Source organism: Falco naumanni, chromosome 4, assembly GCF_017639655.2.
Source record: "Falco naumanni isolate bFalNau1 chromosome 4, bFalNau1.pat, whole genome shotgun sequence".
NCBI lineage: Eukaryota > Metazoa > Chordata > Aves > Falconiformes > Falconidae > Falco > Falco naumanni.
In genome coordinates, this window is record NC_054057.1 from 96,061,218 (window position 1) to 96,084,507 (window position 23,290).

Genomic DNA, 23,290 nt, shown 5'->3' on the forward strand with positions numbered 1-23,290 from the left:
CCATCTTTATTCCATAATTGTAACAAGAGCTGGCTAACATAACTGCCTTTAAAACAGTTTTTAAAATAAAGGCTTTTAAAAGCAGAGCTATTGAATGAAGGCTTAAAAAGCCTCTGCAACTGGCTTTACTATCAATGGCAACACAGCCAATAGACCTGATCCTGTGTTTAAAAAAACAATGAACCAAAGACCCAAACCTGGTTTACTCAGTTAAGTAATATAAGATGACAAACCCACACATACCACATTGAACACAGTAAGTAGAGAACCCTTCCTGGGCAATAGCTGTTATGATTTCATAGGAATCAAGCCTCATCTCTTGATTTGAGTTACCCATGGTGCAACTTCTGCTTTGTCAAAATACAACCTCTTGGGATCTGATTCTGAAACGCTTTTAGAGTGGGAGTTCATCAGTATGGTTTTCTACCTCTTTTATAATCTGCCTTCAGTTCACACAGCACATGAAACAATTCCATGACACCAATACTGTAATTCACAGTACATTTACGAAGAGATTTTACTTTATGAACTATTTTCTGCCAAGCAGGCCAAAATATTTTTAGCTCCATTTTTTTCCCCAACAGTGATGTACTTCTGATTTAGAGTTAAGTAATGCCATATCACATCTATAGACTGGATAACTAAATGCATTTCTTTCACACGTTTAAAAAAAACCCAACAAGCACAATCCTCCCTATATACAGAAGACTGATAATCTCTTGGCATCTGCTGATGAATATATTTAAAGAAAGCCTAAATCTGTCTATGCCAAACTTGGCCTGATGCCACCAGTTCACCATTGCTGGCATACACATACTTCACATGATGCAATCATAAGACTTGGGGAAGTTTCCAGTACTTCATTTTCTGGTTTTCATCATGTTAACATATACATTTCCATCCTTTTACAATTAGCAGCAACAGAACAGAGAGACAGCATGGTAGATGAATTTTTGCATTTAACACAGGTTTTCTTAGCGCACATTATCAGTATTCCATTTAAATTACAGACTAGTAACTTATCTAGAATGAAATACATTAGGGCTTAAGAATTTATGGTTAGAGGAATTTATCTCAATTGCACTACTTTCACTTGTTAGAAAACAAACTGAAGCAAAGGATCAATTAAAAAAAAAAAGAAAAGTTTTTTACCTCTCTTAATACTGTGCTTTTATAACCCCGATAAAGTCCTTCAATACCCTGTAAACCAACAAAAGAAAGCATCAGCTACAGTGAATTAGTTTGCCAAAGACCACAATTTATCAGTGATTACAAGGCAAGCATTACAACCTTACTGAATGTCAGACATGAACTTCTTGCAAATTGACTATATTGATTATAACATTGCATACTATATTCCATGGTTTACAATGCCAGAGGATTTTATGTTTATTTCAAAGATCATTTAACCACTGTTCAGAATAATCATTTATAGAGAAGATAATATACCTTACAGTTAAAATTAGAAGGGCAAGAAGGCACAGAAACACATTACTTCAACCTCTACTTGCCCAATATTTTGCTCTAGAAGTATCCACTATCCCATAAGTATTTTGAAGCTACTACTCTTCTGTTTAAATAGTCTGCATAAAATGAACCATAGAATGACAGCTTCCTATGCCCACCTTCTTAGCCTTGATTCAGAGCTTTTATCAAGACAAATATTTCATATTTTAAACCAGCTGATAACATTCAAAACATTTTATAAGTGTATATAAAATTATGTTTACTATCTTACAGGACAGTTTATTCAAATGTTTGGCAAGTCTTATAGTTCTGTGGCCAGTTACAAAGAAGGGCAAAACCATACTGTTTTGAGAGCACCAGCTTTTAGAGCAAAATGATCAGGTCCCAGAAAGAAGTTCCAGCAACCCTCTTGTGCAGGGTTATCACAATAGTTTTCATTTACAAGCAAATAAAAATCAAGTGGATCATTTAAAGGTCATATTTATTATTTCCGTTTTCCTGGCTTTTACACATGGAAGTGTGTATAATATTTTTCCCCACAGCATTTTCTGGAGCCAGTTTCTCTTATGGAACACAATTTGAAAAACACCCCTTGTGAGACTCAGTAAAAACAGCCCTGAACAGGTTTTTACAGGAAGGAAGAGTGTAACTACTGAAAAGATGACAGAAGCCTTTATTTTTCAAAAGTTACCAATACTGGATGAGCACTCATTTCCAGAGCTCCTACATACCCTCTCCAAAACGGTGTCTTTAGGACATCCTCTACAAAGCCTGCTTCAAAAACTGGAAACCATTCAGCAAACTCTATATACAGAGACCCAATGTTCTGTTGTCCCAGACAAAGACTGCTTACATACATATAAGCAGAGCTTTGGAAACTGGAAAGCTAAATTCCACGCCCTACTTTCTTTTTTTTCAAATGCAGGTACCCCTTATAAAAAGAGGAACAAAAAGAGTTGTTTGAAGCGTGTATGTAAATGCATTCACATGAGGGAGGTAGAGGTTTGGTTTCCTTAAACATAACACGCCAATTGCTTTTAACAACACAAGAATAGATGGGAAAGTTCTGGGAGAGCATTAGAGAACCACAGAAAGATCCAGAATAAAGCTGTAGGAATGCTTCTGGACATGTATGGCACTGAGAAGGAAGAATGAAGCAACTTACTTGACACTGTGCTCTGAACTCACCTCATGATACAAGGTACGGTAGAGAATCTGGAGGGTACTAGAGGAAGGAGAAACCTGGGCCCTTTGCTTGATGACCTCAGATGGCACCCGGATGAGGCATGCAACCTGCAAGAGAACCAGACATGGAGAGAGCAGTTCCTTTTGCTGCCTTGCTCTTCATATAGTGGACACATTTAGAGATTGTTCCAAGGACAGAAATCTGAGAAATGAGGAAATATTTTTTGTAATTAAATGAGTTTGACTTAAAAGCTGTTTATGAGCAGCTTATGGATTTGCATCAAGAGCTACGTACTTTCTAAACATAAAATTGTACAAACAGAAAAATGGAAATACCCTTGAAATTTTTAACTTCCAAACCAGAAGTACATTTGGGTGGGGAATATCACTGATGAAGCTAAAATTTTGAAGCCATCCTGTCTTTTGGCAGCCATACAAATTCCATACACACACCCCTGCCGCCCCTTTCACAGATCTAAACTAGAGATTCAAGACTTGAAGAACAACAGACTTCTTCCCTAGGTAGTTCCTTTGAGCCCTCTAGTGACTGACAGCAAGAAACACTCCCGTTAGCTTTAGATGCAAATGATATATTCAAGGTTTACATAGAAACACGCTGGACTCCATTCAAGGTGAAGCATCAGATGGATTCTTTCCTACACAATGAATTTATTAGGCAAGAAAGGCCCATGCAGCTGGATATAATAATGTGGCTGCCACCACAAAGCTCCAGCTTTTCTGAATAAGCCAGACCTGGCTTCAGGTAGGAGTTAAGCTTCTGGGTACATAATTTTGAGGAACGAGGATCCCGAAGTGTCAGAGAATTACAAGCTTCTCATCTCTCTACAAAATGCCTGTTTATCAGCACTTAAACTTTCAAGAACAGTTTGTCTTCAGCTGGCCCCACGGATACTTAAAGCAGTCCTGGGACTGGTGGCCAAACACCAGAGACACCCTGGGCCTTTGCCAGATGTTTAGCCTTCCTCAATCCCACACTGTGCTGGGCTGGGGAACACACTGTAGTTCCTAGATGTATGGGTGATCACCAAGTACTTCAAGTCAAAAGCAACCTAAGTGACAGCTGTCCATCTGAAGTGGCAAACCAAGCTGCTAGCTCAAACGCAGGCACCAAAGTTAGTTCAGGAATTCACTGCCAGACGGCACAGAGACAGTAACTCAAGTAGTCATTTGTGGGTAACAGTACAAGGTTTAAGTTCCATTTTCTCAGAGACCAAGAAAAAGCCTGCTATCCTGTTACATTCCTACAAGTTTACCAGACAACAATATCCAAAAGTCATTACAAACAGATCTAACTCCATGTGCTCTTCAATTCTCAGGGTCAAAAATAACAAGTGACCCCAATCTGTCAAGAAAATAAGAACTGTCAAGTTTTTTGATAGTTCAGCATAAATATTTATAGAACTTCATGCTTCATAACACTCCATGTGCTTCATAACACTCCATGTCCTTATATTAGCTTTTTATTCCTTAAAAATATGGAGGCAGGAGGAAAGCTTTAAAAAGGCTCGGATGAAAACAATCCAGTCAATCAAGACCAGACAAAGAGCGCAGCGTGGCTTCCTGACATCTGGGGTGCTGCAGTTTTGGCAGGAGAAGGGTGGCTACAAAGTAATGTCTCCATTTCCCCCGGACTACTTGGGGTGCATTTCATTTCAAATTAACTTTGATGTTTCTCCCATTTAAATTTGCACTTACAAGGGAATCTGTGGCTGCACAAGAACAAAAACAGTGATTACATTGTGCTGTTATGAAAGGAAATAAAGGCTTGTGTCACCCGGGCTGCGCTGTCAGATTGGCTCCATAGGGCACTTCTGGTACTAAAAAAGCCATAAGCTACAGCTGCCAACATCAGACTTAACGGTGACATTTGTGCTGTGCACCTGAACTTACAATGTGTTACCTTATTTGTTCCTACATGTGCACCTTACTATCAATAACAATCTAAGTAGTCTTTTGATGTCAAACACAGGTCTCTGAAGTAAAGTATGCAAGATTAAATTCACATGTAGTCTTACTCGCCTACAAGGTTGAAAAAGAGTAACAACCTGGGACAGATGGATGCAGAAAAATCTCCAATCTATTACACTTAGATCTCAATCACTGCAGCACCTTCCAGGTAATGCTGCCAAAGTTGAAAGAACACAATGCACATCTCCACAATTTGCTTTCTTGGCTAAACAGGTTCAAGCAGCACCAGTATGATAATAATGAACCAAGAGAACTGATACTTAAATTTTCAGACATCTGAAACCTATAAGCAAATTGCAAGAGCAAGGATGAAAGGCATAATTGTGTGACTGCTCTGCAGTAACTGTTCACATATATGCTTTTACCTGCATCGGCTACTAGATAAACAGATGTGGAAGTCAGACAATAATGCGACCTCGCACGGTAGGAACTCATTCACCTCCCAAATCACCTAGATCCCAGGAAGAAATTGCTTTTTAATCTCTTGGTTGTTCACAGAGATGTAGCCTGTGGCTTGCCACAGAAGAGCACAATACAACCTGCAAAACTCAGGCCATTCCTGGTGCATCCTACTCGTTTAGGGGATGACCCTATGTCAAATCAGCTCTCTGTCAAACCTCCGCATAGGCAGACATGGAAAGGGTACAGCTGTGGGCCCTCAGCTACCTTGGCCAACATCAAGGCATCAGACAACAGCACACAGTTGATAGGGGCCATGCTAATTTTTCCAGACAAGCTCTGGAGCCAGGAGTTATTCCCACCTTTTGATGGGAACAGAAAGACAGAATCAAGACCTTACAGAATAAGTTCAGGGGAAAAATGAGTGCTACCCTGTAAGCTCCTACCTTGTATTACCTGACCTGGTAAATAATTGTCCAGTTTTCAGACTTTCCCCCATGTCAATGCACATGCATACATAAGGGCAGGAAGAATAACGCTGAAAACAAAAGGCTCAAGGATTTTAGATTTAAGTTTTAACAAAACCCAGTTTTACAGCTACAAGCAAAGCTATTATTAGTTTACAGAGCAGGTATCCAGAAATGACATTAGCATCTATTACCTTTCTAGCCTTTTAATACTACAACCACTTCTGTACAAAAGAGTACTGAATTTTGAAATCCTTGTCTTAAATCATTACCAGGTCAAAGGGTGACTCCAATATTTAGACACAAACCTAACTACATTTTTCATTTACTGACTTACATTAGCCAGTTAGGGACAAAACTAAAAATAGGACTATTTTGTTAACATTATCTATGTATTCCTAAGACAGTGCATCTTCCAATTAGATGAAGGTTATTTTTTAACGTTGCGAGTTCAGGGAAAAGTTTCGGGTACTCCTTCCATGCATCAATGCTGCCATCTCCTGGTCAGATTCATGTTGGACCCAGGCTCATCCTGGTAGTTCTGACCAGTGTCTTCTCGGCTGATCATGAAGAATGACCAGTGCAATTAAAGTCTCAAAAGTGCCTTGAAGTCAACACAAAGCCTCTTTATATATGCCGATTTAAACAGCTTGTTTCAGTGTATCCGAAAGCAGTTCCTATGTGGCCGTAGCTAACAAGATCGGCTGCAAATAGCACCAGGAACCTGCACGAAGCCTTTTGAATGGCTTCACTGAAGTTTACCGGAAACACCTTATCTTAAAGCACTAACTTCGGTATAGGCACCAATCCTACTTAAAGCTGGAGCAGCTGTTCAGAACGAGGCAGTACTCATCTAATTCTACAGCACAAGGCTACCGAGCATTTTTCTGTAGACAGTAACACAGGACACACAATAAAAATGAACAAAGAGGGTATAGCCCCGCTTACAAGAGGGTTCGGTGCAAGTAGGTCGTCCAGGCCTTGATGATTCAATAGCCAGGGAACTTTAAAAGCTGCAAGACACACACACCTCATTCAGGGAAACCAGCAGCAAACAGCCTCCTGTGAAAACGGCTGAAGAAAATTCCCTATCAAAAGGAGATTTTTATTTTTTTTAATGATCTCATGGTTAATGTGACAAAGAATCTGAAGCAGCTGGTTGGACTAGACAAAACCCACTGCATTGCCACTGCAAGTTCTGTAGTAAGCACTTCCTTGCAAACCACCATGACATCATTTTTAGCTCACTAGGCAGGTCTATGCTCCTCTACCCAGTATGCTCTGTTCTTTAGGCAAAGCCAAATACAACATCTTTAGAAAAGATCAGAACTCCTCCTGGTCTTCAGAGCTACGTTATTACCCAAATATTAACATATTCCATTTAAATTAACAGCCTTTTGCTTCCATCCTTTGTGCTCCAGGTTAACCATTTTCTACACGAACGGTTTTGTAGGATTTATTAGAGAATCAAAGGTAATGTGCATTTGTTTTTAGGCATCTATACTACAGTTAGACCACCAACCTTGCAGGCATGATCTGCGCATGAGGTGTATCCAGAAACGTTTGGAAGAGGACAGAGCAGGTGTTACTGCTGCTATTAGGGGCTTATGCTGGGTATTTAAATTGCATTGATGCATGGCACGTTGTTCTCAGAACCAGGGACACAGCTGGTACAACACTATTAGCAGCTCTGTACCTCTAAGGAGAACACTTGAGAATGCATTTCTTTATGCAGCCTGGCATGCACCTTGCACAGCTGATGATCTGACTCACACTCTTAAAAGCTGCCACAACCATACACTCTGAGCACTTCTTATCTTTAATAAGAGACAGATATTACCTACACTCTTAAGACAGGCTACTGCAGGGCAAAGACTAAAAGCCCATTCTGTTAAGATGCTGGTACCTGATGTGCTCCTGGCTAACAAGCTGATCTACGCTCTGCACTAGCCTGGGCTTGGGTGAGGATTGAGACCAATTTTTTTCCACTTAGTAATTAGCCAGCCATTCTGCTACAAGGCAGGAGAAGAGTCATCTGAGGACAGAAACTGTTGTGGAATACATTAGTGGCTGGTGATTTAGGAACCTGCACTCAGTGACACTGAGCAAATCTCTGACTTGCATAGCTAAGCCTGTTTTGAAAATTGGGTACAGAAGCACGTAGCAAGCTCCAGAAAATTCTGTGTTGCAGCTTTAAACCCTTTAGAACACTTTCTAAAGTATTTTAGTTTTAAATTTCCCAAGCAGGAGGTTAGTTTTAATGACTTTATCTGTCTGAGTAGTCTGGGAAGCTTTAATTGATGCTCACCATATAAATATAATTTAATACTTAACACAGAACTAAAGGAACATACCTGGGGAGAGTTACTCTTAAATGTCATTTGCGTAAGTTTATTCTTAATCAAATAAGAATCTAATTTATGACACTATACAACTTCGTATCCAGAGAGCAGAGACTTTAAACTAAACCTCACTATACCTGTGCAATCTAATCACTAACCCATTCAGGAAAAAAAAGCTGCTGCACAAAAATTACAACAAAGAGGCTATGACTTAGCAAAGGACATATGTTTAAACTGCAGACAATCCAGTACCAAAATCCTAATCATTCATCCCATTCTTGAAGCTCAGAAGGACTGCTCTTTCTACACGATGTTGGACCAGGCAACAAAAATGGAGCAACTCTATAACCCCATTCAAAAAGAAGAAGGAACAAAGACGTTTTTGGTGGTTTGGGATGCTTGTTTTTTGGTTGCTTTTTTGGTGGGTTTTTGTTTTGAAGTGCAATCTGCATTAGCCCTGGTCATACTCCTGCAAACAAAAGCTACCTTAAAGTTCAGGTTTGTTCTGTTGTTGGTTTTTTGTCTTTTAATATAAAAAATTGCTGCTTCCCAAAATAGGTTAATAAATATTACACAATCTGAGCATCTCGATTTCTGTCAGATGCTACCTTCTAAGTAGGAAGTTACATTTTTAATCTGAAACATTAAAAATGTCTTTTTCCATTCCTCAGATAACTGAACGATTATAATAATAGGCAAATCTAAAATTGCACTGATTTCCTTTGAATCCTGAAAAAGAAAGAGGAAATTTCCCTCTTGGTTGAAGTCAGAGGCTCTCAACAACTTTGAATTCAGTGCTGTAGCTTTCCGAGCCTCTCCAAACCTAAGTTTGTTTGGTTCTTCAGATCTCAGCAGGATTCCCCTCTCCAATGAAAGTGAAAAAATGAACTTTTCAGTGCAGTATTATAAGATTAGCAAAGTATTTCATCCTCCAAATAATTGTTTCTAAACTCTGGTCACAACCCTTGGATTAGGAATGTTTGATAGCAGGCAAGTTGGGGAGCACAAGATGTATCTGTAGATGGAAGATGAACTGCTTCACCCTTTCCACCATCAGGAAAATTAACAGAAAAGCTCAGAAACATGAAATACACTTTTGTCATTTGGTTTCATATTTTCTTTGAACAAGGAAGCCTGAACTGCTGCAATCATGGACTCATAACAGTTCAAACACCAATAAACCTTCATCTAAATAATTGCTGCCCTTTTGACCAACACAGAACAAAAATTTAAGTTTCTATGGCCTGTAATTTGCTATGGGTCACAATGCAAGTTGTGAACAAGTCTTTCCACACGTGCTTGTCAGCAGGCTGTGCTACCTGCTAAAGCAAAATTGAACTGGAAAATTGAAGCATTAACACTTATGTTAATGAGGAATGTCTCCAGCGATGACAGAAACTGCCCAATATATGTACTGTTCACTGTCAGTTTCTGCTTTACGTGCCAGCCAGAAAGTGTTCATCTTTAAAGTAAAACCTCAGAATATGCTAATCTTATTTTCCCCTCCCACATCCATGCACAGCACAGATGTGCCCTTCCAACATAGTTAAATTCAGTCCTGTGCAAAGCTGCTGGGGTCATGAACAGGTGACTCCATTCCTAATTTAAACCCCATGGAGAGAACGAGTTTTGACTAATGGGCTCTGGATGGGATACTTTAGACAATGCCAAGCTCTTTGTCCCATCTTTTCCTCTGACTGACACAATAAGGCCTTCATTAATTTAACTGCAGCTCCCCTGTATGCTGGCAGGAAACAGTTCTTCCAAGAGCAATCTCACCCAGCAAGATCCCTCAGATCTCAGCACTTCCCAGAGCTTAAAAACATATTATTTCAGAGATGAGACCATTCACGGGGACCAAATGTCACAAGCATTTGGAAAACTGGCACTACTGCACAAATGTTTTCAACTTCCTCCAAGTTTCTACCTTGGATGACTTCACCTGGAATCTACAGAGCTGTTTTGCAGGGTGTTATTTTATCCTGTCATTGTCAAACTTCAGTCCACTCCTTGGTATTGCTTTCCAGAGCTCACTTCTTCCTGCTCCAGAGCATCATCTGCACCACCACACACTTCTTCCTTCACAATAGCCAGGTCTGCGTGTATCTTCAACTGCTCAGGTACACACCCTACAACCCTTGCTGTGGGTTTCCTGCCTACCCCTTCATCAGCCATGTCAGGTACACCTTGAAAAACTTTTTTTTCCTCTAACAGTGGAAATTTCTGCCAAGTTCCCTTCACAGCAAGGAGAAAATGTTACTCCAATTATATCAGTTAACAGGCAAAGAACAGGGAAAGTCTGTGAAACTGACAAGACTAACACTAAACACTTCCTCATGGAAGTACTTCTCACAGCAGATGTTTTGAAAGTATGAGTGGTTTGCCTAAACAAACTAGTCTTTCAAAGTTTAATCAATGTAGAGTCTTGTTACCTTTTTAAAACTAAACCTAAAACTTACTGAAAGTGGCCTGATGTTATGCACATCTCTTGCAGCACAAACTAAGTGTTCCATAAATGTTGAAGTTCCTCAGTACAGTCACAAGCTGTTGGCTTAAACTTGAATGGTAAAAATCAGACAGCTGAACAGCTTTAAAAAAACCCAACCAAACAAAAAACCTTCCTTAAAATTGGTTGATGCTTGAATCATAAATTACTACCACATTTAAACACAGAAAGCCTTAAAGCTGAAGAAAAGTAGACCTTTAATTCAACCTACATAATTGTCTGCATGATCCAATCTATCCCAGCAACTCTTTCACCACTGAGAGTCTGTTAAACTTATTTTAAAAGGCTTAAGAAACTAACCACATCCACCAGCCAAACCGTTCTTTCAGCAGAAGTAGCATGGTGTATCCCATCCGACATAAAACTGTTTTCAAGGAGCCAAGTGGGGTCAGGCTGTGTTACAGGAGGACAAATGTTAATGAGATTCCAGGCAAGAGAACACAGGCAATATTTTCTGAAAACACATTAAGTCTCCTGTTGAAAGATGACTAGTATTTTAAAATTTGCTCAGTCTCTTGAGGTTACATTGGCCTGCAACACGGAAATTTCAACTACATTGTATTTTATCAAGCATTTTCCTTTAATTGATCCCTTACTCTTTCCTACAGCCTTTTCACTCAAAGAATTACGGGCTTGTCCACATATGGAGGTATTCAGAAATAGCTATTCCTGACAAACCTTGTACAGAACTTTACTTTGGAATAAACTTCCCTAAACTACCTCAGACATTTCCAAAGCTAACTCTGGCAGAGTATGTTGCAAACCAGGAAATCCATCAGGAAATACTTTTAAATTATTTATTTCTCACTTACACCCTTTAACCCAAACTAACTTTCCTCTATAGACACTTTGAGCTACAAATATTTCTAAATCTGCTGAATATCAGCAGACTGAAAGAAAAGAGATGACAACCATCAAGCTCCTACTCTTTACTGCGAAGTAGTATATCCTCTAAGTCCTGAACCAAGTAGGAATCTAGGAAGGGCAGCTGATGAAAATGAGGCAGTACATGCAGTTAACATGGAGCATGCAAGAAAAGTTCAGTGTGGGTGGCTGGTTAGGTGTTTTGACAGTTCTTAATTTGATGTTTCAGCCTTTAATTGTATGATGAATTTGTTGGCAGCATTTCTGGATTCATGCCTCCATTCATCTTTATTTACAACCATTTTCAGCTGCAGCTCTAATTTGAGTTTTCATCCAGTCTAACTATGCTCCTTCTCCACTAGCTCTTAATGGCAGCAGTCTCACCTTCACAGCCATCTTCCAACCGCAGCTCAGCTATGCTTCTACATAAGCATTTGGTGAAAATCCTACAGCACCTGTATTGCAGACCTGACCTCATCTTGATTAATTTATGAATATTTCAAAATCCACCATGATTAATTCAATAGACCACCTGCATTGCTGCACTCCCCACCACTGTGCATCTCGCCAGGGTCAGCACGTTCCCCTTCTCATTGTCCTTATGCACCTAGATATACACACACACAAAAGACACAGTCACATCTAAAATGACAGGCACTGATCAATGAAAACATCAAAAAATGCTTAAGTACTGTGGAAGAGGTCGCATCAGACTTTGACTGCTGTCACACTTTGGATACTACTTTGAAGACTATGGTCTGCCAGTCGATACTACATTGATTGAGAGGAGACAGGATGAAGAAGAAAATGCAGCTTTTCATTTTTAAACAATTTTGTCCATTTATCAGTTCAGCTCTTAGAAAATGGATAGTTAAAAATTCAAAGCCAACAGCCTAAAGTCTAGACACAGTAAGTACTAAGTCACTTCTTCGTTGCAGCAGACAATTGGATTTAGAAGCAATTCTCCCTAGTGTCCAACTTTCCTGTTGAAATGAAAAGCTACATCTTCCAACATGCAAGTTTTGGAGTTTCAAATAGCTAAAATCTTAACTCCATGTCTGATGTGAATGGCTGTTTCATCTCTGTTAGGCTGGGCTCCTGCAAGCTGATCTTCTAGGGCTTACAATGCTGTCAAGCCTGACCAATTATTCTGCTGGAAATTCTTTCATAGTATTACTCTCTGGATTTGTCTGACTCATGCTTCTGCCTTTTCCTCAGAATGACATTAATAGCAACTTTCTTCTTGCAACTGACCTAGCCAGTTCCTCAACAGAATTCATACCAATACACTTCTTCTATTAAATAGAAACCAATTAACTCTTTAAAAAGATACTGCCAGGGCATTGGGAAGAAGGGGCTAATTCATGGACAGAGATAGACACCATGATGTTGTCCATTATGACTAAAAGGCCTTTTTTCCCAAAAAAACACAACCCACCCAAGCCTAACAAAGAAGGAAAGTGCATGTTCTATGTTATTTGAATTAAAAGCACACTCAAAATGTTATTCTACAGGATGGTGATTTGTAAACCATAAACTTGCTTGCATTTGGGCTTGCTTCTTCTAAGAAACAAGTTAGGTCTAGTAGAGAAAGCTAGCTGAATTCCCCAGAAAGATAATTCCTGCATTAAGAAGCTTTCCTGTTTGACACATCCCAACAGCAGATAAAAAATTCCCAAGTTATTAATACCGAGGGTCAGATGCTAATCACAGATGAACCACACACTTTGCTCTTATCACAAAAGTATCTTATGTGGCAACCCACTGGAATACACAAGTGAGCTTGGAATTTCACCTTGAAATACCTGTCCTCACCTTGCCCTGTAGAGCCACATGATCCTCTCTCCCCATTGAAATGAAAAAATTTTGGATGTTTTAATCCAAACTGATTCAAGATCGCCCCTTTCTCAAATTTTGGAAAAATTTAAGTGTGAGGCTGTGTCAAAATCCTTCTTGCTGAGAACAGCCAAGCCTATCATCTTTGAAGGGAGTAGTCCCTACCTAACCATTCTCTCTGTCTCAGAATACAGCTGAAGTTTCCATCTTTTTCTATGAGGTTCATGCTCCACCAAAGCCTAGTACGTAGCCTGAGTTTTAGCATTCCTGCAGCCAGACCAGAAACACTTTTCTAGACCCACGAGCTTTTCCAGAATTTATACAACTCAAAGGACCACACTGCAGAGACAGTGAAGCAGAATGAAAACGAGCCAGATGAGGAACCTAAAGTATCATGGCTACATCAGCTTAAAAATTTAACAGGACAAATGCAGGCACAGTGTCAATAATATGACTAGGCAGCTTTCAGGATCCGTGTTACTCTGGTGCTACAGCATACTCTGTGAACACACCACTTCATTGCAAATAACCTGGGATCTGGCAGTCTTGGGGATGCACTGCACAGCGTCAACACATCTCCAGTGCTGTAATCCTAAAGTGTTCTGGAAAGTTACACAAGAACAAAAGCAGTCAATAACCTCAGCTAGTAATCTACTTCCAGAGCACCGTCATTACTGCTAGCTGCCAAAAGAACAGGACATCTACCTCCTATCCTGGTCCTCAGTCCTCCCATACACTTAGACAAGTGAGCTGAAAGTCACTACAGAGTATGAAAAAAAAAGAAGAAAAAAAAAAAGACAACATCACCAAAAATAGCAATTAAAAATAAAACAAAAGGTCAGAAAGATAAGAGGGAACCTGATATTTAGAAGCCCAAAACTTTCACCAAATATCTTGCAAAGTTCAGATCGTAACCATAGCAATATCTAAACACTAGATGGAAAAAGCTTCTCTCGAACGTGATCCAAACTACTTTACTCTCACCTCCATGGAAAAGCCAGCAGGACATAAAATTAACTGTGCTGGAGCCAACCATGTTGGCATTCATGAAGGAAACCTCATGGGTCAAACTGGGACAGTCTTAAACTTGTCCCATAAAACCATGTTTGCAAAAGGCTGGTGGGGGAAGCCCAGAGGAGAACTTCTCTTTATCAAGGTTTCTTGTAATTAATAGTATACACTGTCATATTAAACTGATATTAAAAATTCTGTACAACTCAATCTGGGGCTGTACAATTAACTCTGGATCTGCAAGACGCACCTGGTTACTATTTAAAATGGGCACTAGGAGGTTAAACATAATGCTCCTTCTTAGAGTTACTTATACTGCCTTAGAATATTACAAGTAAAATTTTAGAACATCTGGTTTTCCTTTCCACTCTCTGTGATATCATGTTTTCCAAGCACATTTGGCAGCTCACTGTAAAGATACAGGCAGACTAAACATACAGGACAATGCAGAGTCAAGATGAAAAGTTCCAAAGCCCTGGATGCCGTGTGTTTCCTATCTCCAAGTTTCAGTTACACAAGTGGTGTAATAAGGGTTTTCCCCCCATTGGTAATTCATGTATTCTTCAACCTTCTTTTTCCTTGAAGAGACGAGATGATATACCATATATCTGCCCTCTAGAGTTTTGGCTGTGTCTTTGTAAGTAATTTTGCATGTATTATGGGATATTCTGAGTTCCTATACAGCAAGATTCAGTTATAAGAAAAAATTATGTTTAACAGGATCAGACTTTGTATGTACTTTTCTTTATCTCACTTCAGGAGATGAGGTTAGCCTTCTATATTCCTTCTGCCTGAAAGAAAAAGAACACCAAACCAAACCACACACACTACAGCCATTGCCTTTTCACGGCTTGGTTTTGTGCCTCCTAGCCTGAAACTGAGGATTTGGACCAAACCAGTTCCAGGACACTGTGTTTCCCATGAATTTATACAGGCTGAAAATAATACAGAAGAGTGGCTGTTATAAAAACTAAAAGCTCCCATTTGATCAATTTCTCCCATATATTTAAACAAATCTTGATGCAATCTTTGCATTTTTTCCTTTTTACTTATTTTATTATTTTTACTGGGTCACATTCAAAACATAGATTAGTCAGCATTAACACACCTTCAAACTTAGCACATACTCACATTTTATTGATGCACAAAAAGGTAGCTGACTCATTTATGCTCACCAGTAAAGGAGCACCAAACTTAAAAAATCCAACATCAGTTTCTTGCTCTAAATCTTAATTTCTCCAGTTTGTAAAAAGTTTGGAAAAGCAAAGAGATGAGTTGGGAATCCTAACATGATAGAGTCTTTGGTTTATTATTTCACATTTAAAAGCAATTTATATCATCGTAATTATTAAAGTGCACAAAGGAGGAAAAGTACGTATTAGGGAAAAAAAAAATGGCAAAATAATAGTCCCAGTGGTTATACCCTGATTAAAACTTAATGACAAATCAATACAACTATAATTATAACTTTCACCCTGACGCAATTTGGAATAGTTTATATATTTCTATTGATTGGTTAAGACTTTATATAAAACAAATATGAAAAGATCTTGCTTTGTCCTATTTTTATTACAGGTTTGTTGTAGCAAATCTCTAAATCCCTACCTCAATTATTTTACAGCTTAGTTCTCCCATAACACAAGTGGAGAAAAGCTAGCAAAAAAGCACAATCTTATATTAGCTGAAAAATGGCTGTTACAACATCACAGCTTCCACACCATAAAGTCAGATTGCCATTTCAATAGCTATTATTATATATTTCTCTTAGAATATGTAATAAATGGCCTTAGAGTAGCAAAAGCCAAGCACATGAGATAGCCCTGAGCAACTCATTTAACTATGCTGCATCTCTGTCAGCATGAAAAGGAAAGCATTAAGTGCCTGAGTTGTGAGTGTCACAAGACTACAGACCACCTTGGAAAAAAAGGACAACAGGTACTGTAATCATGAAAGGAGTCATCTGTAGGCAACGGTTCTTTGTCTGCTGATGATTAAATTACCCAGTTACAGTTTTCTCACAGAACCCTCAGAGGCAGAGGACATATTCTATAGATAACACACTCATTAAAAAAAAGAGGGATTTTTTTAGAGGATGTTATCACAGAGCACCTCTTCATGAACACTATCACCCTTCTACTTGATTCTAAAAGAGTACTTGAGAAGCTTAAAACACCTCTCCGATCTTCTGTTCCATAAGACATTAGGCAAACAAGGAATCCAAGGGCCATGCACTGCTATAGCGGTGAAGAACCTCTCACTGATTTCTAACAGCCTTTAGAGAATTTCCATAGAAATAAGTTCTGTGCATTGCCTTAAGTTAGAAGTCATAACCTGACAGCACAGGCTCAGATCAAGATCAAAAAGAATCCACCTGAGGCAGGAACACAAATGTATCCCACCCAGCCCTAAATCTATCACTTTCTATCTCCTCCTGCATATAACCACTACCAGAGTGGTTAGTAAGTGCTGTATTCACCTATCTTCATGTGCTTGGTATGTTAAGTTCCCTGGCTAAGTCCCACTCAATCTAATCAGTATCATTTTAACAGAAGAATAAAAAATACTTTGGAATCAAAGCTGAACCCACAAAGAGCAGACAGAGCTGGCCTGCTTCCCATGGGAAGGAGCTAGGCTGTGCTGCTGTAATAGTGAGGCACCTGGTGCTAAGCTAAAATGGCATGGATCTCTCTGCACTCTAGTAGCTTGGCACCAACCTACAAGTAAGCTAAGCCACCACAGGGAGTATAAATACACAGCTACGTGTAATGGAGAGAAAGAAGCCAGTGTCACAAGGCACGAAAAAACTCAGTTAATAAAAGCAGAATGCGGAACCACAGACAAATAGCCCATGATGTGGGGCAGAAAAGTGTAAGTTTAAGTTGCAAAAGAGCCAGAAAAGCTAGTTGCATACAGCCCACTTCCTTCCCCCAAGCTTGTGAGGACACAGCAATTCACCCCATTTCATGACTGCAGTGCCAGAAAACACCCAGTGTGACAAACGCAGAAGAAAGGAGGTGGACAGTGCTGGCAGGAACAGCAATGGGACTGTTGACAGCTGAACACCTAGCCCTGAACACTGCCAAGGCACTGTGCCAACTCTGCAGTTAAAAACAAGAGAAGTACCTGGGAAAAAAAGGATTTTGCTTAACCTGGAATGTATTTGATTCAGCTAACCCAAAGCAACCTTGCCCTTGTTATTTGCAAATAACTTCAGTAACAGTTTTTAAAAACAGAACACTCAAGTTTTAGGATAAAGTGTTTTCAGTATTTACCTATAGTTAAGTTTGTGTCTGGATCAGATAGGAATGATCATCATTTCATCACATCAAGAAGTGTTCTCTCTCAACACTTGCTACAGTCTATTAGCACAGGAAGTTCCTGTTATGGAGCACCATGTACTAGCTCTTCCCAGTGCTAAAACTTCAACTCTGTGGATCTACAGGTTGTCCAGTCATCCTGGCATTGCATTGGCAATGAAGTGAATGTTATGATCTTAAACTGGAATATAATGTCACTTTCAAATACAGCCTTGATATTTCCTTAATACTGAAAACTTTTTCTTCCCTCCAAAAAAATAAATTAAAAAAAAAAGATTTCTAAAGAGTGGTGAATTTAACCTGGGAAAGAGCCTAGATATGCCAGATTGGAAAGTCATGAGGGCAAGAGGTATTTTGTTGCTTAAATTAAAGAGGTTAATGCTATTTCATTTTTAACTTACAATATAAAACAAACAAACACCTACCCATGCACACAATCAATTTCTGCAAAGTACATGGTGTTAACAAGGCAAGGGCGACCTAGGCATCAAAACAAGCGAGGCTTCTCTTGTGACTTCCCTTAATGATCATATAAAGCAGGGGTCCTCAAACTACAGCCCGTGGGCTGGATACAGCCCCCCAGGGTCCTCAATCTGGCCCCCTGGTATTTACAGAACCCCCCCGCCCCCGCCGGGGGTTGGGGAGGCAAACCAAGCAGCCGCAGATGACTTCCTGCCACTTCATCCATGTGCCGGCCCCCTGTTTAAAAAGTTTGAGGACCCCTGATGTAAAGTGTTCAATAGAATCTGATCCTGATTATTCTGGGTATTGTATAAACCTTGGCAAAACAAGCCATTACTCGCAGCTCCAGAACCTGCTATAAACAAACTAATGGATGTAATGGATATAAAACACAGAAACTTTTCCAAAAAGTGGGGGGCAAGAGTTTTCAAAGAGCTTGTATATAGAAAGTATTTTCATTATTCACATGTATCTTTATCCTGCAATATCCCAATGAAAAAACTAAATTAAGGGCTACAGCTATCAGTGAGATCATGTGAAAAGCTGTCACCAAAATATACAGATGTCCATCTCATGGGGAGAAGCTTCATTACATTACCCATGCCACTTTTCACTGAGACAGGTTTCATCAAGAAAGCATTACCTGTCATTTGGTACGTGAAGTTACACAGCTGCCAGCTGCCCTAACCTGTCATGTCACTTTGTACATCCACTTAGAGAGTCTTTTTAAAAATACAATAAAATATTTTGGTAAAAGGTATTGACTGAATGTGAAAGCATGGAGGTGAGACTTATTAATTAGTTAATACTGCTTCTTACGCATGAAGGTGCACACATTTCAGATGATGGCACCTACTACTTTACATCTAACATCAGTGTTTACAGCTATTTTTAAAATAAAAATCCATTCCATGACTACCTCACATGAAGTTGAAAGGCTCTAGAAGTCTTTCTTGAATGTTAACACTGATGCATGACAATTACAATGTGAAGGTGTGTTCATGTTTTGGAACAATCCATGCTTCCACTGTCTACTAACTTAGTAAGGTCAGCCAATAGGCCTACTAAGAATTGTACTACTAACTCATTTACTCACTTTGAAACAATCCTTACAAATGCCAACACTTCATTAAAAAAAATAAGTAGTATCTTTCTAAGAACTCTCACAAGTACAAAGATGGTCAACACTCAAAAAAGTAAGGTGTGACACCTAACCTTAGTTTTCATAATTGAATGGTTTCCACTCCTCTCACAAACACACAATATATGAACTTTTTTCTTACCACTTCTCCAAGGGAGGCAGCCACCATGTGTGTTGCTGGAGTCAAGTAAGATGTAGAGTCATGGTGCAGCATGGATTTCACATTCTCATAGGTGATAAAAAATGCAGCAGCTGAAATTCAAGAATACATGCAGTTGTTTAACTGTTCCTCCTTCACAGAACTAGCACAAAAACATTGAGACATGGATTTTGTCACCTATTATTCTGCAACTGTAGTTGAAAACAGGGTATTTTTGCCCCAAAAGAGTACAACAGTACCAACACAATCTGTGAGATAATTCCTTCAGAAATTCATGCTCCTGGCTCTCAATGGCTAACCTCCCATTAATATCAAAGGTGTCAAGACTTAAGGCCGTATTTAGGAACGAGATAAGGAAAGATGTGTTAATTAGTCATTAATGTCCAGTTTTGAAAAAATGTTATCTTCCATATTCATAGATAGGAAGGGTAGAGAGGTTGTTTGGTTGAATGGTCTTTATTGGGGGGAGGGGGTGGAGGCGGGACAGACACAAATCAGTTGATTAACTGAAAAGAAAAAAAGTAAAAATAACTCAACAATAACCCAGAAATCATCAAGCTACTTGATACAAGTTTGCTAACCTGCAACATGCAAAGCTGTTTCAGTAGCAGTTATTAATAACTTCTTCCTAGTTATCATCCATTTAATATTTTGCACTTTAGCTCCATAAAAAAATTCTTCCAGGCTTCTGAAGGACTCGTAAAAGTCTTGTCCATGAACAAGAAATGTACAAAACTAAACCGAGCATAGCAACAGAAGCTGTGTTTATTCACTGCAACAGTCAAGTACAAAGGCACTTGCACCTTAAGGGTTATTCCTCCTAAAGATAATTTCAGTTCTTAGTCATACGTTGGAAAAGTAAAACCACAGTTCACATTTTGAAGATGTAAATCCTGAAAAAACTGACATGTCTGGCGGGGGAACAGATTTTAATTGTAAAGAAGGGCTATGTGAATTGCCTTCTGCTAATCAAAAGATGCTTATCATCTCAAAAGGAGATAACAGAGCAGACAAGATAAAGAACTGAATTTTTTATATCACCTTATGAAGGACATCAAAGATCTGAAGGTGTCGGTGGATTTGTCAGCAAAATTCTCCTAACATTCACTACTGACAGGATAGCTTGCTGCTTTTTTACCCCTCCCTACGAAGACAAAATGGACAAAGGGATTAGGAATTTTAGGTGCCTCTTCTCTGCTGGACTACAAAAATTTACTTTTTTAAGGCTTTCAAAGTATTCCTAATGTTTTCTCATTTTAAGTGTTGTAGATGCTTCTAGGGAGAAAGAGATGGGCAGAGCATCCCCAGGGCAATTAGCTCAAAGACCTCCAGTGCTCAGTCACTCTGAATTTTGCTCCATTCCCAAAGCCATGGAAGAATGGGTTGCAACAAAAATGTCCAGGGCAAGCAAGACTCAAGTCCTCTTTGGCAGTGGGAAATGCTTCAGGGTGCACCTATGAGTAAGGACAGGCTTATATCCGGGAACACTTCCAAGGAGTAAAGGTTACTTTTCAGATTAAACATGCAACAGCCTTCATTCTAGGCTCGCTCAAAGGTTTGTTCAATAACATACAATTCTACAAACTGCTTTTCACAGCTGGACATGGACTCACAGAATCCAAACAGTCACCTGCAGCAGAGGAAGCTACAGGCATGACTGTCCTATACTACTTAAGTTCCCAGTTAAAGACAAAGCACAATCCAAAGAAAATTTACCATTTGGAAAGGATCCTATAGCAGTGGAAGGGACACCAGCATAGATCCCACGAAAGCCACCAGCTTTCCTAAATCCTTGAGGACTCTGCAGTCTTGTTTTTACAGTGTCCAAGGGAAAAAGGATCAAGTCAACACAGACACCAGCAACTCCACCAGCCTTCAAGACAAAACCATGGAGTAAAGTGCATTAATATTCATAGGAGTGAAGTTGTGGCGCTTATGCGAGTAACTGAGGCATGCCTAAACCAAAGTACTACTGACCCTATCCTTTCTGAGGTCGAATTATAAACTAATAGTCTTACACAGACCTCAATAGCTTCTATAGCTATAAAGATGCTTCAACAAAAGAGAGAAAGCAATAGATATTGCAACTTTGAAACCATTTTTAAGGTAGTGTCAAAACAATCTCAGTGTTTTGAATAGCATAAGCAAAGCAATGCAACACTTAGCCACTACACATAAAAACAAGACAGTGAATGTCATTTATCAAGATGACACAGCACAAAATGACCAACACCTCCAGGAAGTTGTGTGATAAGATCAGGTAAACACAGAAGAAACTCTGCTTCCCCCTTAAGCATCTCTAGAAAGCACATGCACATTTCTCTAGCAAACTTCTTTATTTAAAGTGTTACCCTCCCCTTTCCTTTGTTGAACAAAGCCCAAACTAAAACGGCTTTAATTTCTTTTGCTGACAAAAGTCTACAGGAAAAAAAGTCATATTAAATAAAGATGTTTTCGAAGTCATAAAGAAAAGGGGAAGGTTTTTAGCCAAAGCAATTCTTAAAACCAAACTTAAAAAAAAGGGTTTGACTCAAGCTCAATCTTTTCCATTGTCTATGTTTCTAGATGACTTTGTTTTTCTAGATGACAGGAGGAGGAGACTGAGATAGAAAAACTGATTTCACAAACAGAAAAATAATCAGTATTTAGTATTAATCCATTATGAGGCATTACTTAGATGCACCGTTAATCAGAATGGAAAACTTAGTTTGAAGTCTATTTCACAGAAAGCAGTGCACAAGAAACACACAAGAAATGCACAAGGAACAGCTGCAGATTTTTAACTCTGCCTGAAAACAAATCACATGTGTGTTACCATTTTTTTTTTCAGGGCCAACAGAGGATTCAGAGAGGTGTTCACTATCTAGTACTAAAGTTTTAATCAATAAGTTAATTACTCTTTTAATCTAGTTGGCTATTTTGCATGCATTGATTTTTTTTTCACTCCTTTCATCAAAATCCTTATCTGCTCACAATAACATTGATCAGATTTAATCTAGCCATCTGTTAAAACATGAATCAAAGTTACTAATTGCTTCTTTAGTTTTCAAAGTTCTGTATCTTAAATGTCATTTAAATTCATGAAACAGCTCACAGAGCACCTGCCAGAGGGCGACAATACCTGCGTGCTCAGGCCACCTGCAGAAAATAGCAGTGATTTTTAGATAAGACAACTAAAAGGCACCTTCTCCCCACCTTTCAGTTACAACAGCATTATGAGAAGTCAAAGAGTTGAAAAACCTTTACCGGGAGTGGGACGTAGCAGTTAAAGCTTACTCCACCAAAACGATTAAACAAAATTAGGCCCGAAGGCAGCTGCACCCAACCGTGCCCCGGCGGCCCTGGGCCCGCAGCTCTCCTCACAGCCACGACTTCCCACACGGCGCCGGGAGCCAGCGCCGGATACCCGCAGGGCAGTCCCTAGCTACGGAGACCACGGGCTTTTACCCCCTTGTATGTGACGCTGTTTGAGAGCACACGTCGAAAAGAAGCTTTTAGGGCGGAAAGTGCTGCGCAAAGCGCCGCCAGGCCACGGCCCCCATATGCCCGCCCGGCGGCGGCCGGCGAAGCCATGAGGGGACGAACCAAGGCGCGCTCCCGCCGGCACCCGAGGCCGCCGCGTCGCCGTGGCAACGGGCAGGCCCGTGCCCGCTCACTCACCGCCAAGGCCGCCCAGGACTCCCGCGGCTCCATGCAGGAGTGGCGATACCGGGCGGCGACACGGCGCAGCACAGACAGACCGCCCCCACCGCGGGACGGGACTAGACGCCCCGCTGCAGCCGCGTCCCGGGCGCGAAGAAGGGCGCAGCCATGTTGCTGCCCCTGGCCCGCGGTCAGGCGGGAGCGGGTTGTCACTGCGCCTGTGCCGGCGCGCCGCGCATGCGCAGGGCGGGCAGCGACGCCGGTGCCCGGCAGCGTCACCCGTCCTGCTGAGGGAGCGGGACCCTGGGCCCCGCACACAGGGGTTGTCTGTCTAAGGGCCAAAGCAGCCATCAGCTGTCAGTAAGCGCTGATTAGTTATTACATAGTAGTGATCTGTAGATCTGGTTTCGCTCCAGAAAAGGAGGGAAGTGGCGCTTCCTTCAGCCCGGGCTCCTGCGCTGCCACTGGGCCCGGGCGGCCCTGAGGCGTGGGTGGCCGCCAT

The 23,290-nt window shown here is 40.2% G+C and overlaps 1 protein-coding gene across 4 annotated transcripts in view; it reads right to left on the minus strand.

Annotated features, from left to right (window-relative positions):
* SLC25A26 (solute carrier family 25 member 26) overlaps positions 1-22,995 on the minus strand; it is an 89,028-nt gene extending 66,033 nt beyond the window's left edge. The window contains exons 1-5 of one of the 4 annotated variants that reach the window (XM_040593579.1): positions 22,807-22,995; positions 20,863-21,019; positions 19,129-19,238; positions 2,656-2,760; positions 1,153-1,200 (exon numbers count right to left, since the gene is read on the minus strand). In XM_040593579.1, coding sequence (XP_040449513.1) covers positions 1,153-1,200; positions 2,656-2,760; positions 19,129-19,238; positions 20,863-21,019; positions 22,807-22,839 — 453 coding nt within the window. In that variant the 5' untranslated portion in view covers positions 22,840-22,995. Of the gene's footprint in view, positions 1-1,152; positions 1,201-2,655; positions 2,761-19,128; positions 19,239-20,187; positions 20,291-20,862; positions 21,020-22,806 lie in introns of those variants that run through there. The other 3 variants (XM_040593581.1, XM_040593582.1, XM_040593580.1) reach the window with 3 other exon arrangements.
* Positions 22,996-23,290: the final 295 nt, after the last annotated feature.